The 19,848-nt window shown below is 38.2% G+C and overlaps 1 protein-coding gene across 1 annotated transcript; it reads left to right on the top strand.

Annotated features, from left to right (window-relative positions):
• Positions 1-1,756: 1,756 nt before the first annotated feature.
• On the top strand, positions 1,757-19,053 carry LOC145774544 (uncharacterized). The gene is made up of 12 exons (XM_082585809.1): positions 1,757-1,855; positions 2,313-2,399; positions 2,495-2,586; positions 3,425-3,515; positions 4,171-4,251; positions 5,498-5,803; positions 6,384-6,421; positions 7,371-7,523; positions 10,933-11,132; positions 11,303-11,338; positions 16,892-16,996; positions 18,197-19,053. The coding sequence occupies exons 1-12, from the start codon at positions 1,787-1,789 to the stop codon at positions 18,259-18,261; spliced, it is 1,323 nt and encodes a 440-aa protein (XP_082441935.1). The 5' UTR covers positions 1,757-1,786; the 3' UTR covers positions 18,262-19,053.
• Positions 19,054-19,848: the final 795 nt, after the last annotated feature.

Genomic DNA, 19,848 nt, shown 5'->3' with positions numbered 1-19,848 from the left:
CAATGCCACTGAGAATATCTTTAATTTTTTTTTTTTAATAATATTAAAGTAAATATTTACTTTTATTTTAAACTTTGGTAAACAGTCTTATTGAAAAATAATGAGCATTTGTATCGCAATTGTACATGAAATTTACTGAAAAAAATATAATCACAAATCTGTCACATCACATTTTGATTTGGATTGTTCTTTTCGCAATAAATTTAGGAGCAAGCTTTTAAATTTATTACTATTTGCTTATCTTCGTAAAGCAAACAGCAAAAAGAAACTGATTTACTCTTTTTTCAAACAAATTATTCAAATGCTGTTAATTATTGAAGTGGCTGTTTGCTTAGGATGTCTGGTGACATTTCAGCTGGGGGTTAAATCCTTTTTTAGATTGATTTAACATTTTCAGACATTGAATCAATGTAACATATACCAATATACTGATTGACTGGGCAAACTCCACAACAATACTTCGTACTTAGCTGCGACGGGAGTAAATTCCGACTACTCCATCAGCACAACATCCCTGTTGCTGCTTTTACATTTTTCAAGTTCTAGCGATGTTGAGACAATGTAGAAACGTAACTTTTTCTGACTAGGTACTTTTTCAAACTTTACACTTGGGCAAGGTCAAGTAATTATTAACCACCCAAAACGCTTGTGTAGTTTACATGAGAATCTGCCCAATATCATATGTGTAGACAGCCAAGCGCGACCGTGCAAAGTCAGAAGTTGATAACTGTGACCGCATGTCGTTAGACCGTGTCGCTTTAGAGAGGTTGCACTGCTTCCAAAATATGCCATGCATATTTTTGTAAAATTTTATTAGTTTAGTAGGAGGTCAATTTTAACTGAAGAAATAAGAGACGGCTGTCGTAATGTAACTGAAGAAATAAGAGACGGTTGTCGTAATGTAACTTTATCCGTATTGCGTAATAGAGGAAAGGAAAAACACTTCAGACGTCTCAGGATTTTTCAGTTTCTTTTTTGCAAATATTTCTGTTGGTGTGGGGTCTTGACGTTGTAAAAGTTCAGGCAGCGCTGGTTTGACTCTCGGGATGTGTATTGTTGTGTAACGCTCTTTAAGACAGCTCTTTAATACCGACAAGACCGCATCAACAAGAGAAAGTTTTACTATCAATTTTATTGACAGAATCATCGTCATTAGGCTTCTCAGTCCGAGGATAAAGATTCCAAAAAAAAATCAATCCAAGCTATACATGACAGTGTAATTAAAATAGTTAATGACAGCTGAAAGTAAAATGCATGTAACAAACTAGGAGGTAGGCTACTTGTTTTGGAAAATAGAAACTTTTAGGCTAATCTACAATGGTAAATAAACCGCCAGACACCGGTTTTCAATTTTTACTACATAAAACTTAATTTCAAACGTCAGTTTCAGCTTTGTTTTTTATTTCTGACCATCACAACAAAAAACAATATATGCCAAACATAGCAAAGGTCTTGAATAAGGCAGAAGCCACAAAATGACATCATGACACTTACTTATTGGGTATTAACCAATGCACAGAAACCTTCCCCTGAACTTTTGACAGCAAACAAATGACAATACAAGTGTTTCCAGTTTTATTTGACGGTGTTGACAAAACCTTTTCCGGTGGCTCGGTATCGATTGTTAATCTTTTCAAATTTGTCTGGTCCAATTCATTCTCTGAGCGAAGTTTTTATAGGGTTAGCAGCTTTGCATACCATCACAATCAGTAGCCTATCTTGTTACAGAAACGAAGCAGCCAAGTATTAACTAAATATTTTGTAAATTAATCACTAAGTACTCCAGATGGCGGCAAAAAAGCGAGACCGTGGCAACTACATAGAAGGATCGATTAATGTGAAGGCCCGGACGACCGTGAGTTGTAACCACCTAGATGAGTCTACCAAGGCACATGGCTCACAGAGAAATTCCATATTTCCATTTTAACTTCAACTTTTCGAAATAGTTTTTGTACTGTTCCGTTGTTGCGACAAACTTATAAGAATGTGATGTTTTCTATGTTAGAGAAGTAATAAAGTTTTTAGAATGACTAAAAAATATTAACGCCCACAAAAACATTATCTATTTTATACATTTTCTAAATGTAACATGGCAAAATTTATTATTCTTTTTAATTCCAGACCACATTCTGGTATTTGAAAAGGTAAATTAAGTGAACAGAAAAGCAAAAAGTCAACCTTTGTGTGTCCAACTTGAAGCATACTTTTTAACGTGTCACCAAGTGTGTGCTCTCGTGGCTTCAAACTGCAAACGACTTGCCAGACTACTGTGTAAGCTACAGAACATTCATTTTCCTGTTTGTTTGTTTTAGAATAACGGTTACAAGCTGTTCAATGGTCAACTGAAACAGCAACAGCTCCATTTATATCCTTCTGAACCTACTCATGTTCAAGCAAAAGTAAGTGACTAATCAGCAGCTACCATTAAACAGTCTTTTTTTACTGTACGTCGATACAACGTCTGCAGATTGTTATAGCAGTTTCATTTTTACAGGCTGAACAAATTATTTCATTGTTGGAAGTTCAAAGCGTTGCCAAAGACGATGGAAGAAAAGCTGCTTTTCCTACAATTGTTGTAAAATACAGGTAGCAGTCTTTCAAAAAAAGATTTTACCATTACATTTCTTTATGAGTTACCATGTTTTAAATTATGTTTCTATTTCTATGAAATACTTGTGATTTAACCTTTTAACAGTTAAGAAATTGCCAAGCTTTCAAGTAGGCCCAATTTACAAATTTCATTAACTTTATCACTGTTTGCAATTGGAAATACCTAGCACGTTTTTCGAATTGATGCAATGAAACTGTTAAAATGGTGAAACCCTACTTTGCAAATACACCTCGAATAAAGCTACATTTCCGTTTTTAGGGGCCTGGGAGAAATCGGCCCATTCGCCACCCCTAGGTGCGTTACTGTTTGCACAACTAGGCTAGCAGTAACAAGTCTGTCCAGAGATTGTTCTTAGAAACAAGAAACCAGAATAAATATTTGTCCACTCAACACAATGAATATCTTTAATTGATTTTTATTTCGCTGCCAATAGTTGAACAACAACAACAATAAGTGCGTTGCCTGATCTGAAAAGTTTGGTTTCGAAAAATGAAACGGTTCTTGGAACAAATTTGAGTTTCAGGCTTGGTACACACAGGGTCGGATTTAGCTGAAGGGGAACCCGGGGCACCTGCACCATCTGCTCCCTCTAAATCCGAGCCCGGGTATACATCTGTCAAGAGGAACTGGGTTGGACTTAGACAGATCTGTGTTTGATCACAAATCGATGAGCAAACCCAAAAACAAATTTTTTATTTTACTTTTGTGAGCAGGTGATGGACTAGAATTTCTCACAACTCTGTCAGAAGTTTATGGTTGAACCTAAACAATATATTACAAATCGTACGAAAAATCTTCTACTTTTTTTTTCAGAAATAAAACATCCACAAACGATGTGAGGATAAGAGCGCCCCAGCAACAATTACAAGAGAAATGGTTCAATTACATTTACACAGTTTCCATGGTAATTTTTTTTTCTTTCTGACTGTGTTCATAAAGTTTATAGCTAACTAGGAACCGGTCTCCTCATAAAAATGATGACCTATTGTCCTTTGGTTGATCTCTATCTCATGTGTTAAAAATTCCATACGGTAGATCTTGTGTTGACACACGCGCGTTTTTGCAAATATTTTCTCTTCATGTGCAGTCTACATGTAAAGTTTCCAATCGCATTGCACGATTTCATTTGCAGAAATATAAATGGGTTGAGGTTAAATTTTCGAAATATACTTTCTCTTTTTCTCATTTTACCGTTTTTTTGCAATTGACAAAACACAAAACCAACATTGTGATCCTTTCATATTTTTTTCGCGAGTTGTTTTTCAACAACAGATTTCTTTCTTGACAGCACATGACTTTTTTTGGTTTACAAATTTTGAAATGTAGTCTAGTTGCTTCAAGCTGCAATATATCAAAGGAAAAAAATCTCAGTAAAACTTTATTTCATTAGTATTTATGCCACAGGAGTCTGAGATGCGTAGCCAGTACTTATTCAAACAGAAAACTGAAGATTACAAAACAATCCGTATTGAAACTTTCGCTATTTGGTCGTTTCGTTAATTACTTTGTTGTCAACGTCTTCAACAGGGACACCAGATTAACTTGCTTTGTATTTTTAGTTAAAAATTCCTGCAAACATCAGTTCGCTTCTCCCTGGCCAAGTGCAAGAGCTGAAAGATATTGCAGAAAGCCTTCAACAAGTAAGTAACGTTTTTTACTTAGTTATTGTTTGTCGTATCCAAGCCAACGCATAAGTATACAGCAGGGCTACACAACTGGCGGACCGCGGTCCGAGTCCGGACCTTCTGGGTGTTGAAAGCGGACCTCGGGCTTCTGGAAGAATAACTTCATTGCAGCACTTTAGGGCCTCTTTAAACAGATTTCCATTAGGGAAAAGCATTTTTTTTTGTGATTATCCAAGGAGCTGGGGGCTTCGCCCCCAGACCTCCAACGTTTTGTCGTCTTCTCTGATGTGCGATCCACACAGCTACACTACAAAGAAACACAATACATTTTTTCCTTTTTTATGTCTTTGTTTGTGTCAGACAAAAATCCAAGTCGTGTTACATACTACCTGAAAAGTGTTCGGTGCTCGTACTGGTTGTTTCATTTTCGTGGTTGCATGTGAAATATTCACCGGACCTCAGAAATAATCAACTTGTCAAAATGGACCTTTGCCAACATTAGTTGAGTAGCCCTGGTATACAGGAAGGCATGGATGGCAAACATCAGTGTGCATCATTTCCTCTTCGCTTTGGAAAATCAACTTGTGCCATTGCAAAATTCTGAGCAATCTTGGTCAAATTTAACCAAAATCATAAGGGATCACCAGACTCCCCTACCACCACTCCTGAACCCCTTTAAATTCGGTTTTGCAAAATTTCTATAATTGAAAAACTTAAAAAGATAACACATAGTGTTTGGTATTGGATTCGTTGAAACTAATATATATCATAAAAAATTTGAGAATTAGATAAATCTGACTATGCCTTGTAGCCTACTGTCACTGCCTTGTACTGTCACACGTGCTCGTGTTCTCATCAGGAATCATTTTATATCTATAACATACATAAAAATGAGAATAATTTCTGCTGAGGACACAAGTAGGTGTCGAAAACGTTTGCAGTGACAGTAGCCTACAGTGCGTAAAAATATCTAGTTAAAAAATTTAAATCAACTAAAAAAAATTAAAGTTGCCTATTTCCGGTGTGGTTTAAAAATTTTAAACCAACATTTCGTTACGTTTCAATGTTAGCATCGCTTCACAGTTGACCCCACTGTGAAAGCAATTATTTTGTGTAATAATCGTTTCACATTATTACACAAAATAATTGCTTTCACAGTGGGGTCAACAACCCCAAAAAGGTGAAAAAGTGTTAAGGAAATTGTAAGTGACTTTTTGTGGTGAAGAAGATGTAAAAAATTCAAATGTTGTTGCAATTTCAGCCCACCTACTTGGAAATAAAAGAGCCTCAATTGAATAAGTCTGAGGAAAGAAGAAGGATGTCCTATGACTGTGCAAACAATTTTACTCCAGCAAATCACCAACCACAACCCTTTAAATTACCTCAGCCCGGCCAAATGAACGGTTTGAATAGCACCCCCAAAACACAACTTCGACCTGTAGGCCCTATTTTTTCAAAGCATACCCCAACTGTCAAATCCCCCCCACTGTCTCCGAAACCTGTCAAGTACCTACCTGGGAATTCTCTCAACAATCAACTCTCTGGATCTAAATCCACTTCACCACAAGTATGTCAAGTCGTTTTCTTTAATTTAAAACATGGATTTTTTTATTACGAGCCAGCTTTATAAAATCAATTCATTATTGAAATATTTGACGTTTAACTAGGAAATTTCTTTAAGCTTATTTGTAATAGTTTTCCTTACGTAAAGAGTTGAAATGTGCATAGACAAAGAAATCGTAACAAGGACATACATTAACATTATGCAATAATGCCAACCGCTTACGTTGGTCACAACTAAACCAAAAAGATTTATCAGTAGGCTAATGCATCAGATAAATTCTTAGACTTATATATATTTTCTAGACTAGAGCAATACTTGAAATGTTGCATCGGATTAAAATTTACAAGGATTGCCAGACAATTTATGACAGAAAAACTTCCACATTCAAGAACCTGTTGTGCGGTATTCCGCACAAGTATCGGGCAACCTTCATATATTAATTGTGGTGTTGCAAAGTTATATATTTTTATGGAAATTAATGAATAAATTCGGCAACGCTGTAACTTTTGAACAATTGTGAGGCCATAACCGATTTATAGAACCACATCTAAAACTAATACGATCTTCTGTTTTATGTCTTCAGCTATCACGATCTTCCTCAGCATCTCGAGATTGCCCCAGGTAAGAATATAAAACTTCTCAAGTTTGAACAAATGTAATTTCCAATAATTACATAGTTTTCTATTCTAAAAATAATTAATAATTTTTTCGAAAAGTATACGCAGTGGTCCCCACCTGGAATGAAACTGCAAGGGGCCTGTGAATACTATTGGGGTCTGTGAATAATATTGGGGTCTGTGAATACTCCTAATTAGTTAAAAACTATTCAAGTGATCTGTAGCTTTGTTATAAAGTGAATTTTTATGTTACTGATTTTAAAGGAAATAAATTCGCAAGAAGCGAAATCACATTTTTCATTTAGGTTGAATTCATTGTGATATTCCAGTCTTGATTTAGACTTAAAATAATATAATCAATATGTTGCGATCGTCCAAATCCCTGTACTTAGTATATAATTTTGTACTTCCTATCGTTCGAATTATGTCGCTTTTACCTTTTTAAGACCTTTGTGATGATATTCCAAGTAGTACTTTTCACTTTGATGGCCCGAAATAAAAATGAACTAAGCTGAATCCGCCCCGTTAGCTAAGTGGTTATGCGCCCGATTCAAGATCACACGGCGCTGGTTCGGCTCTCAGGGTGTGCGCTTGAGCAACACATTTCAGGACTGCTCTCCATTTAGCGGCACCTAATGGATGAAATAGTTTCTCGGCAACAACACTTAAACAATCGGGAACTTTGTCAGTTTCGGTGACCGGCCCTGCGTGAGTAGTTCAAGGCCTCGCTCTACAGTCTACAAGTATGCGAAACTGTTAGGATTAAGCTCTTAAAGAAAATTTCTCCGACTGAATATAAAGGTTCCCACAATCAATGCAACGAAGCTCACAATACACGATCCAATGAGACGACAACATTACTGCCAATATGACGTCATCTTTATTGTCTACGAAAAGATTTTAAATGTTTTTGCAAGTTTAAATTAATCAAAACTCTTTTTTATTTTGTTTAGCTGGCTTTTTGAGGATGAAATTGGACGTCAGGAAGTAGAAAAATTATTGACTAACAAAAGCAGTCTTGGAAACCTTGTCATTAGGAGGAGAACAAGCAAACCAAGTGATTTATGGCAATATGCGGTCTCTATAAAGATGACGGGCTCCTCACCGTAAGCGATTATCAGTGGCGGATGGTGATAACTTTTTGGGTGTTCACTTTTTCTCAGCAGGCTTGAAATTTGCAGTTTGTTCAATGGCTGTTCAGATCATATCATGTGATTTTATATAAAGACTAACTTTGGAAAACAAGCACTTGTTTGAAAATTAAAAACCAAAATTATAGCCTACACCCAGCAACATGGTCCTCGTACGCTACTGGTGCTTACTTCTATTTTGCATTTGAATGTCCGATCTTAAGAACTACTTATGCTTGACCAATCATCGGCTCACATTTAAATTTTTAAGTCAATGCTAAAATTAATGCTAGACAAAAAGGTCTATCATCTTGAACAGTAACGGAAGACCTAAATTATTACACAAGAAGGCTGTACAGTGGTCTCAGCAAGTTCTCAAGCAAAACTTCGTCTTAAAAACAATTTTATTTCACTAACACCCAGGGCCGTTGACAGGATTTCTCGGGCCCGGTACCCATTTGTTTTCGGGCCCCCTTCATAGACAATGTTATGAATATAATAATATCAGGTTGTGTAGAAACGTTTGTTGATGTGCTGTTAAAACGAGGATAACACATGCCGTTCAAAGTAGAAAATTAAGAGGAATGTCATTTATGTATTCTCAAAGATTTGTTGTATCCACGAATTTCCCAACTGTGCAATTACGCATTAGGGATTTCTCCAGAAACCCCAAATCCTTGCTCGCAATCACGATTTTCGTCAGTATGTTTAAAATTGTTGGAGTTTTCGGCTAAAATTAATTCTTTGTAAAGTAGAGTAGCCGTAGAAGAGTAGGCTAAAACATTTGGGGGGGGAGGGGCGAACATAATTTGCCCAAATTTTGTCTTTGCGTATATATTTTCAAAAATACTAAATTACTCACAATCTCTGAGAGTCATCAACTTGGCTGTGTACGAAACACAAGCAAAAAAAAATTGTAGGCTATAGCCTATACAACAGCAAAACAAGACTGAACTTACTTTAATCTACTTTCATAGACCTGTATGTGTCCCATTTAAATAAACCATCAAATTAAAACATTCTTGTGTATCATAAAAAAATATTTAGTAGGCTATATTAAGCCTAACTGGATTCAAAAAAATTTGAACTGAGACTTCACCAATAACTCGATAACAATAATTGCTGAATATTCATATCACCAGATTATATGAAAATCTCCAGCCCAACTTCAATAAAAGGCTTGACCAAAAGTAGCTCAATCTTTTCAATTCAAAGATAGTCCAAAGATTCAATATTTGTACATTTGCATAGAAAAAAACTAAAATGACAATCCGTTCACTTATCAAACCAGTAACATTACTTAATCCATGCTGCTTCAAACCCTACAGCCTGAAAAGAATTGGACAGTTTACCATGCTATGTGCATCAAACTTCCACCTTTGAACAAAACTAATTTTGATACCAAAAATGTTAATATTATATTACAATGAAATAGTCATAGTCAATAGTCAATCTTTTTTCAGAAGATCATTACAAAGATAATCTTACTTCACAATGAAGCAGCTAGGCCTACTACTCAAATCACAAGCACTGAAGAAAAACCACTCCGAGATAATAACTTCAAACTCAAGCGTTGCCACAAAATACAGACCACATTACCAAAACATGACACAAAAATAGCACTGTTTACATTGCCTGATATATTAACTGCATGAATTGGATGACAAAATAACATAACATGTGTCTTTATATTTGATTGCTGTTGCTCTAATACTGTGTCATAGGTAGTAAATAACTGAGCATATCAACCTTGGGACTGGCAAAGACAAACAGCAGTTTATAATATACAAAAAAATTCAATGCTGAAAACAGTTAAACCATAGCTCACAAAAACATGAAATTAAATACAGGAAAATTCACAAGTTGTTTTCATTTAATATACTTTTTCACTTTGTACATAACTATAGTTAGTGGCCGGGATCAATGCTCACAAAAGTGGTGTATATGTGGCCTCACATTGCTCACAACTGTTGATTATTAATGTTTATAACAAATACTTATTTTGTTTGACCATATCTAAAAATGATAAGCTATCTTTGTAGTATTTAAGTCAAGTTTTGCGAGCATAGCATAACTCATGGTAAAATTGACTTATCCAATAATTGGATATTTTTACTCAAATATTTTTACAAAGTTCAACTACAATAGTGGGATATAGAGAAAAAACAAAAACTTCATAAGCTCACCAGAACCCAGCAAGGTTTCAAAATTCTACTAATGAAGAAATGTAGGCTAGTGTGATGATATTCTAATGAACATCTGTAATAAGCTTATCTCAGCTTGTTGAAGCATTATTTTCTGCAAAACTGAATCGAAACTTAACATTCTGCCCAAATTTAATACCAAATATAAAAGTTTTCAAAATCGTTGATACTCTGTTTTACATTCAAAGCAAAATGTTTTTTATACAAAATGCAACACTATAAAGTTACTAAACTGGTAGAATGTTGAAATCTTATGGTAAGAATTGATTTGTCCAAATAACTAGACATTTTTGCCCTAATGATTTTTATAATCAACTACATTAGTAGGATATTGAGAAAAAACAAAAAATCGCATAAAGTTACCAGTAACCAGTAGGCTTTTAAATCTTACCCATGAAGAAATGCAGCCTACATGTTAGTGAATATCAGTAATAAGCTTACCTCTGTTTCCCAACTGTGCTTTTTTACAGTTCTATTTTGCAGTTGTCAAATCGAAACTTATCATTCTGCCCAGATTGCAGTACCACATGCAACAGTTTTCAAAGTCGGTGATAATACATTTACATTCATTGGAAAATATAAATGCATCTCATAAATTACAACAATTATCATATGTAAAGTTTCTAAACAGGTGAGGCGTCGAAACATTGTGGTAAGATTGATTTGCCCAAATAACTGGAAATTTTTGCAACATTTTTTTTTCAGCGGGGGAGCGACTGCCCCCCCCCCCCATCTCCTACGGCTATGAATTGTAGATGCAAGTAGCTAGAAGTGATTACCACCAAAAATATATATATATTCAGAATTAAAGAGTGGGAAGAAAAATATTTCGTGTTTTTGAAAAAAACTCGTGGTTAGGGAAATCACTAGGCTATACCCGGAAGGGGCCCGGTACTTTACCATCTGACGGGCTGTTTTAACCTCTGGTCGCAATTCCTTTAGATCTGATTATAGTAAGATCTTGATAATGTTTGAAGTCGCGGGGAATCTTTTAAATCCGGGCCCCCTAAATATTCCGGGCCCGGGTCCAAAAGTACCACCTAGACCCCCCTGTCAACGCCCCTGCTAACACCCACCGCAGTGTTCTTACATTTAAGTTAAAAAGTTATTGTAGTTTTTTCTTCCAAGGATTTGCTGGTGACGTAACAAAAGAGAATCCAAATTCTTTATATTTTTTACAGGCCTAGTCAGTTCAAACACTACAAAGTGCAGAAGAAAACGGAATATGGAAAGACAACGTACTTGATTAGTCTTGCTGATTCTCAGCCTGCTTTCTCTTCATTTGAAGACATTGTAAACTATTTTGTCGGCATCGATTCAAACAAGTACAAGCCAATGGGGATACTTGACGACAGCAACGATACGTATGACGACACAGTCCGTAAGTCTCAATTGTAGTTAGGCTAATGGAAGCCGGAAGTCTTATAAAACGTAAATTAACAAATTTGGGTTTTGAGTAAGATAATAAAAATGGTTCGAACGCCTAGTCAATCTAACCAAAAATGAAGAGCTCAAAATGTAGATATTGAAACTTCTCTTGTTACATTTCAGAACCTGGGCTTTACACTGTGGTGGAAGGAAGTGACGGTAAGTCTATATCAGTATTATTGCATAAAGATAACTACAACTGTACTAGAATCTAAACCAGCAATGTTTATTTTGAGCGAAATATATTGCCCCAAAATTCACCCATTTTACCCAACTTTACCCATTTTACCCAACTTTACCCATTTCACTCAACTTTTTTCAATCTTGCGATAATTTCTTCACTTTTGCACACATGCTATTGCTATACCACTTACAAGAACTGACATTGGTAGACCTAACACGTGCAGCTAAGTCAACAGCTTAGTGTGAAAGTTTCTGGCACTACGGTTTCCTAAGGAATATTTCGGTTTAATCATCTGCTGAGTGGATTCGGGGTAAATGTGGTGATCTTGTTTGATAAAGAGGTAGAATGCGCGAAAAAGCGTAAGAACTATACACTGAGTATACTGAACTGTTATGATTTTGTAAGTAATTCACAGTTAATCATATTTTCAACCGCAAAATGCACCACAATATGTTTAAATACCTTTGATACATCTTCAACATTGATCACTTCAAATTTGTGCTTTATCATTTCATGAGCTCACCCCTCAAAACATGACTCAGCAAGAAATGTGTGTCAAACAGATGTTGCCCCTTTACTGTTGCTCAAGATATTTCTGGTTTACTCTTAGCCTACAGGCTTGTTAACCAGGTATCGCAACATAGCGAGATTTCAGGCAACCGAAATCTTTATCGAGAAATGGGGAACTTGAACTGTAGCGTAGGATTTTTGATGATGAATTTGCACCGCATCCACTTTTTTACAAACAATCCTCGGCTTCTTGGGTGAAAACTATCTTTATCCTCGATGATTTTACTTGTAGTAGAGTCATTTTCAGAGGATCCGTGACCGTGTTGAGGATACCAAAGTTTCTCAGTGGATTTAACAACGGCAACTGATACTAAAAAAAATAAGCTCCCATATACCTCGCGAAAATGGCGGGAAAGTTGTTATTTTTGACGTTTTTCAAAATGGCCGCCACCGCCATCTTGGAAAACTGATAAAGTTCTATTTCTTGACGTGGATGGCCAAAAATGACAATTTAGATGTCAATTCCCACTAATTTTGGTGTCAGAAACACAATGGGATGGCATAATTCATGATTCAGAGCCTTCTTGACCTCAAAATCTAAGATGGCAGACATATGCGGTCTCCTACTGTTTTAAGATTCACTATCATTGCCGGACAAATATGATGCACAGCTGTCAGAATCACTTTCGCTATTATCATCGCTGTTCCCTATATATAGATGACTTAGAGTTGTTGGAAGTTCCAGGGATGGTGGAAGTGCAGGATAGCGTACTGGGAGGCATATGCCATTTACAAGGTGCCATCCATGGCCAATTAGTGATGGATGATTCTGAAGCTGGAAGTTCTTCTGCAGATATGTGAGGTAATTGGTGCGCTCTAAGTGTGGTCGTAGACTGTCAAAATCAGGTACCAGTCTGATGATCGTCTTTTTCTTGAGTACTGACCACTTTGCTGCTCTCACCTCTCCCAGTGTCTTGTGTTTGTTGTCACGATAGATGTACCGGATAACAAATTTCTGTAAGTCATTGAGGATTTCTTGTGTGACCGGGAGGATTGTGCCACAACTCTTAAGGAGGTTGTGAGCTTCTGACGATTGTTCTACACGGTCAACAATAGTTTTCTTGCCTACTCCATAAAAGCCGGAGTTATGATCGCATCCGGTAAGAACATGAAGTGGGATCAAAGAATCCGCCATTGCCTTATCACACAAACATCGAGCACTTATCAGCTGAGATTTGCGTTTCAAGCACAAAAGTCCTGATAGTTGCCGAGCCACATAGGCTGCCTGAACATAGTTATCGGTATCTTCAGTGTCTATGACAACCGCTTCTGAATACCCCTCGGATCGCAGTTTACCATAGAGTGTGAACAGAGCTGTGTCTGCTTCTGCATGGGCGCATGTGAGATTCTGCAATACTTCATCTGTGGTGAGATTCCTTGCTGGTTTGCCAACAACACAATATATGAGCTGAGTAGTGATTGTAAATGCCCTTCTTTTGAAGGCAGCCTCGATGAATGCTTGAAGGCGAACTTTATTTTCTGGCTTACTAAGAAGAGCATGGAAGTCTCTACTAGAAGGAAATTTGTCCTCTGACTTCATAAACACATTGCGAATGGACTGATTTTTTTGACGGTGTTGTCGTTCACTATCTTTGATGGAGAAGTCTTGCTCGTACGAGTCATTCACCAAGATAATACGTTCTGCATCCGTATGTCGGTTCAGGACAAAGTTCACAAGTTTCTCACCATACTCTCCCCACGTTAACTTGGTTCCATCTGCTTTTTCTCTGTCTTCAGTAGTAGGGGTTGTTAGACGCCATATTAGTCCAATATCTACTATTGATGTGTAAACATCAGGGTAAGGCATGGATGTCATTGTCAGCTTTTCTTGTAGCTTACTCTTCTGCGTTTTGCGCATAGTACCATTTGCATTAAATATTGAAAGGCACTCATCTGTTACTCGATGCTGCATTAAGTCTTCGATGTTTAAGCCATCACTTGCCTCAACAAGTTTGATGACAGAGGAAAATGCCTTACTCTGCATTTCTTCAGTTGCCTGTTTCAGGTTTTCACTTCCTGTCTTCTCGATTTCTTGAGTTGCAAAATTACCTCTTTTACTACGTGGTATTCGAGCAGTGAGAGACTTTGTTTTGGAATAGACTCTTTCATTTAGAAATTCTTCCACTCTCCTTTCTCCATCGGCCTTTGCAGACTTCAGATCAGCAAAAAGAGCTGGAGAGGCTTGAATTCCAGATTGTAGGGATCTTAGTGTCTGATCTGACTGGTCAAATGGATCACCATGGAACTCGGTGAGACATGCACTGATATCCTGCACAGATTGTTCATCTATCTTCATCTTACTTGGGGCACAATCTGCATGCTTTCTTGAACCAATCCTCTTGTGATTTGCGTGACGATGGACACAGACTCTTATCCGGTTGACGTTATTAACATTCCGCGTGTTTGACAGCAGTTGCTTTTCATTCTTGAGAATAGCCAACCATCCAGACTTAAGCTTGGATCCTTTATTCATCGTTGACTCTATCTATATGTCTAGGGCAACACATGAGTAGGGTTTACCAGTCATTGACTGTGCAAACATGCCACTCTCCATGAATTGTGCTTGGATATGGGGAAGACTTTCGAGGACTGCAATGAAATCTAGAAGATGACGTCCATATCTATCGTTATCATAGATACGCATCCAAGGAAGCATCAACTTCAGTGAGGACTTGAACTCCATCCAGTTTCTTGTCCTTATAGCGTGGATATTTTGAGTAAGTATCTCTACCATCTCCAAGAATGAAATCCAGAAATCTGCTTGTGGAGCACCATCTAAGTTCTCGAATAGGGAGTCAACAAGCACCTTGAGATCGGCATTGTTCTCTAACTCAGCATTTGCATCATGAAGTTCTTGTTGGTCTGCTGAACAGCGTAACTTACTGAGAGATGCCTGGATCTCTTCAGACAGAGTGGAACCTTCCAAACGTTTGTCTAGTACATGGTGGACTAAAGCCTCGTAGAAGAGTCGAAGGCAACGCACACCGCGGTTGAAGTGTTTTCCACGCAGAGCTTGATCTACGGATCCATCTTATTAGGTAACTGGATCTCAAAATAGATGCAATTGATCTGACTGGGGGCGTGTCATCGACTTCAGACTTAGTGGGATGCTTTAACCAAGTGATGAGCTTCAAGAGGAGATCATTTAGGTCTTCATTTTTTAACTCATGTATGTATGGAGGCCAAGGAATAGTTCTTGTTTTGATGATCTGACTTCTGAGTCTCCCAGCTACATTCTTCACCAGGTTATCGTCGCTTACACCTAGAGAGGATATTGCAGCCTCAAGATATGAACCTGCAGCTCTCGTATCATATACCAGTTCACTCACATTCTTCTGACCTCGTTCATGAAATGCTATGTCATTTTCGAATTCCTTGATCAGAATTTCCTTCAAGAAACTGGACTTTGCTGTGGAGTAGTACCCATAATTTGAAGTAATGCGTTTGTAATCCATTAGTAGACCTTGCAGTGTACGGATTTCATGATTTTCAAAGATAACTTGACGGACATGATGAAAGAAGATTGCTTGAGCCTCTCGAAGATTAACCTGTTGCAAATGCTCTGCATTTTCATCAGACAAAGACTTCTTCAGAGGGTTGCTGACATAATTGCGCCAACATCCACGATGATAACGAATTTCCAATCCAAAAGCCGTTCGACTGTCTGGGATAGATGCGAGTAGGGTATTCAATCTTTCTCTTATAAGCTCATCTAACAGACAAACTGTATGCAATTTGAACCGGTTCCATGCGTCTTCTGTTGACAGAAGCAAAAGTTTGGATTTGCCAGGATTACTGATTTTTTGTGGTCCCTTCATACACCACACACAGAGATTCTTATCATGAACCACTCCAGTACTAGAACGAAGCTTTTTAGGCACATTTCCTGGCAGGTGTTGACTTGAAGTTGATGCTTGAGCTTCTTCTTTCTGTTCAGATTTCGGTTTACGATTCTGTGCTTGCTGAATGTAGCGATTACTGCTGACCTGGATGTAACATTTACTATGCATGTACAGGCCTTTACGCCCCTTGTTCCATTCCACTGCTGCATAGGCATGCTGAAATTTATCAAGTTCCTTACACCTAAAAGTCTTGCTCTTCAGATTCTCCCACTTTGTATCAGATGCATTGTCCATACGATCATCAGCTATACACGGTTGTTGACATAATATGCATTTTAATTCAAGCACTGGGTTAGGCACATCACTATCTCTACTATCCATGCTTAATGAATCTTAAGCAATAGACCTGCAAAAAGTAAACAGAAATCTTGATCAGTCAGCATTCTTGGTTTACATTTTAGTTTCAGAAGATCCGTGACCGTGTTTACGATACCAAAGTTTTTCAGTGAATTTGAAAGCATCACATTTGTCCGGCAGTGATAGTGAATCTTAATACAGTAGGGGACCGCATATGTCTGCCATCTTGAATTTTGAGGTCAAGGGGACTCTGAATCATGAATTATGTCATCCCATTGTGTTTCTGACACCAAAATTAGTGGGAATTGACATCTAAATTGTCATTTTTGGCCATCCACGTCAAGAAATAGAACTTTATCAGTTTTCCAAGATGGCGGTGGCGGCCATTTTGAAAAACGTCAAAAATAACAACTTTCCCGCCATTTTCGCGAGGTATATGGGAGCTTATTTTTTTTAGTATCAGTTGCCGTTGTTAAATCCACTGAGAAACTTTGGTATCCTCAACACGGTCACGGATCCTCTGAAAATGACTCTACTATTGTATTTAAATTTCGTCTCTGTATTTTGCAAGTGGTTTTTTCTTGGGGTATAGAGATCGCATTGATATAATTAGGCCAAATTATGCTATGAACGGCCTTGCTTATGTGACCTAAACGGCTAAAGCGAGTATTTTCTGCTGCCATTCGTTACACACATCGATAGCTTGTGTGTCAATGTGCCTTGAACCGAATGGTTTGAAAATGAAGTTTTTATTTGCAGCTTACCAGAATGAGACTTTCGATCAAGACTACAATAATGTCACGTGTGATGTAAGAGACGCTTCTCGCAAAAGCTCCACCTTGCCTCAGATTGGAAGAACTGGAAGTATGTGAGGTTCTCGTTAAGTTTAGAGCAGAAGGGCACTTCTAACGCATATTGCTTTGCATTCACCTTCATTATGAAGTTTATTTTTATTGTTTTTGTTTAATCAAAACGTTTGGAAAGTATGAGGTTGTTTTTACTATGTGTAAAATATTGGAAATTCTAAAGTCTTCCAATAATAAGAACTTTTATCAATATTTATAAGCAGGTTATAAGTTGGATTTTGTGTCACTGCCAAGAAACTGACATTCTGCGCTGCACTACTGAAGCGCCTGGCAGGCTCTAGCTGGGGGGTGAGGGCTGAGACTTTGTGAATAGCAGCCTTAGCCCTTGTCTACTCTTCTGCAGAGTACTGTGCACCTGTCTGGTGCCGCAGTGCTCACTGCCACAACATCGACACTGCCATAAACAGCGCCCTGCGCACAGTGACCGGATGCCTGCGTCCCACACCATTGGACAATCTCCCCATTCTCACTGGCATCCAACCTGCTGAGCTTCGTCGCGAAGAAGCCACTCTGTCCCTCGGTCGACGGGCACTGGAGCCTAACCATCTTCTCCACCACAAGATCTCTGCCTTCCCAAACGGGCACCCCCGCCGACTAAAATCAAGACACCTATTCGTGCCAGCCGCTCGGCTTCTGATCAACGAAGCTGATGAACAAGACATCTCTGCGGCTACTTGGGCAGACCATAAATGGAATTCTGAATGGAGGTCAAGCACCACCAGACTCCATTCATTCATCCCCGACGCCGACACACGCCCCATCGGCCTGACACTACAGAAACAGGCATGGGTGCGCCTCAACCGTCTCCGTACGGGCGTCGGGCTTTTCCGCTCAACCATGCACCAATGGGGAATGGCTTCTTCATCCTCCTGTGAATGTGGTGCCGAGGAACAGACCGCAGACCACATCATCAATGACTGTACCATCTTCAAGCCACCTAACGGAGTGGAAGGTCTGCGCGTCATGGATGATGAAACTAACGACTGGCTGCACTCTAGCAGCCTTCCAGTGTAGTCCGGAAACATCGTGAATCTGGGGTGGTAAAAGGATAGACCCTCGGCCCCAGAAGCTCAGACGACAACGACGACGACGAGTTGGATTTTAACAAAGTATATGTTTTTCTTCAACCAATCGTTGTTATTAAGAACATTTGTCGTGATAATATTTATTTTAACTTTCATTAATTTCTTTTATGTAGATTACCCTCCTCCCATAATGCCTCGGCGTCCATCTGCTCCAGTTTCTTCAACAACTCGCAAGTAGAAAAAAAAATTTCGATACCCGTTAAGTGGAGCTAAAGAGCCGGTTGGCTCTTCACCTCTTGAGTTGGTTAGATGGTTCTGCACTGTTCAGTTTTTCTGCAAGTTGAAGCGATTTGATAATATTGTTCTATGGAGATATTTACCAGACCACAGACCGGGAAAGGGCTTCCAATGACGAAACATTGAAAAGTTTTCCTAACAATCAAGTGTTTTTCGTATTTTCTGCATTTTATGTGTAGACAGTGTAGGCTATGGCATGAGTATAGGCTACTATAAATATTTTTCGGGTTGAATTTGTTTGTAAGCTTATCACGATCAATGACGGATCCATAATAAATCCAGCTCTCCCCATGAACCACACAAGAATAACTTATTTAAGGTGCATTTGCAAGGTCGGGTTTATGAAGATCTACACATCATTGTGTTTGTTGAAATTGCCCCTTCCCTTTAAGGGTACTTGCTGGGTGATGGACCTTCTCTTTATCATGAAGCAGCCTATAAATACCGACACCCTTCGTAGATACAGTGTTTTACTTTGTTTGTTTAAAATTACATTTAATGTTGGCTGACTTACATAGATGCGATCAATGCTGTTTCGTTTATAATTTTTTTCCTTCTTTGTAACAATATGATTTGTAGTCCGCACTAGGATAGAAGCTCGCAGTTGTCCGAGTCTCTGGGACCGATAATTTATCTTTTAACCATCCCAGGTCACGGACACGAGGCTGTCTGTGCGTTGCGTAGCACATCACTAAATCATGTTAAAGATGGTCTCGGCCGCCACTGGATATCACTCAATTGTTTGTCGTATCCAGGCTTACACCCAGTGGTTGAAGATTTAGATCAAGTGAACGGGAAGACCAGGAGACAAATCTTCGTGTCCCCCTTCAGTCCTTCAGGCATGCCTTTAAGTGTCCTGCCAAAGACAGAGCCGCATGCTCTTGAGTGGTATCGAACCGGATTGCCGTTTTTCAGCTGGTTTTCCGCTGGAACAGCAATCGGAATTTCGATTGCCCTTCCAGCGGCTATGCAGGCGGCTGCAGGACTCAATTAAACAGGAAGATATAGCAAGCCTGTTGTTGAGTTTGAAAACATTACAGCTGAAACCACGCAGTGGAAGCTACACCTGTATGGTTAGCGAAATGTTGGCTGATTAGTTCTTGTGCGGATGCCTTGTGAACAAATTCTTTCTCTCATTTGTTGTTTTCTTATTTTTCAATTAAAACAACTTGTATTTAAGTGATTTTACTTTGAAAATACCGCTTTGCGCTTGATAGCCTATGTTTCTATACATAAATATGCAAAGACTAAAGTCAGAAAACTTGCTTCTATCTGTGACATTCCAGAGTCGATAAAATATAATAACTCTTAATTGGTTTACATTAAGATCGAGGTTCTTGACCTGAAGTCTCTAGACCTCCAAGAGATGTGTAGAAAGTTTTTCAAAGGGTCCTTTAACGTGTTCAACTCAGGGATATTATGAGTCTTTGATTCAACTTAAACAAAAATACTAGGCTGTGAGTAGAAAATCATATAATTTTAAAACAATTTTCAAAGTGCTTGCTTAGTTTGACTTATAAAAGTTTAA

Source organism: Aplidium turbinatum, chromosome 7, assembly GCF_918807975.1.
Source record: "Aplidium turbinatum chromosome 7, kaAplTurb1.1, whole genome shotgun sequence".
Classification (NCBI taxonomy): Eukaryota; Metazoa; Chordata; class Ascidiacea; order Aplousobranchia; family Polyclinidae; genus Aplidium; species Aplidium turbinatum.
This window is presented reverse-complemented; position numbering and strand designations above follow the sequence as displayed.

What these genes read in the sequence shown, in the direction of transcription:
- LOC145774544 (XM_082585809.1), top strand. Translation starts at nt 1,787, where the DNA reads ATGGCGGCAAAAAAGCGAGACCGTGGCAACTACATAGAAGGATCGATT. An exon ending in ACATTTACACAGTTTCCATG is followed by an intron (nt 3,516 to 4,170) that starts GTAATTTTTTTT and finishes TTGTATTTTTAG; the next exon opens with TTAAAAATTCCTGCAAACAT. An exon ending in TTGCAGAAAGCCTTCAACAA is followed by an intron (nt 4,252 to 5,497) that starts GTAAGTAACGTT and finishes TTGCAATTTCAG; the next exon opens with CCCACCTACTTGGAAATAAA.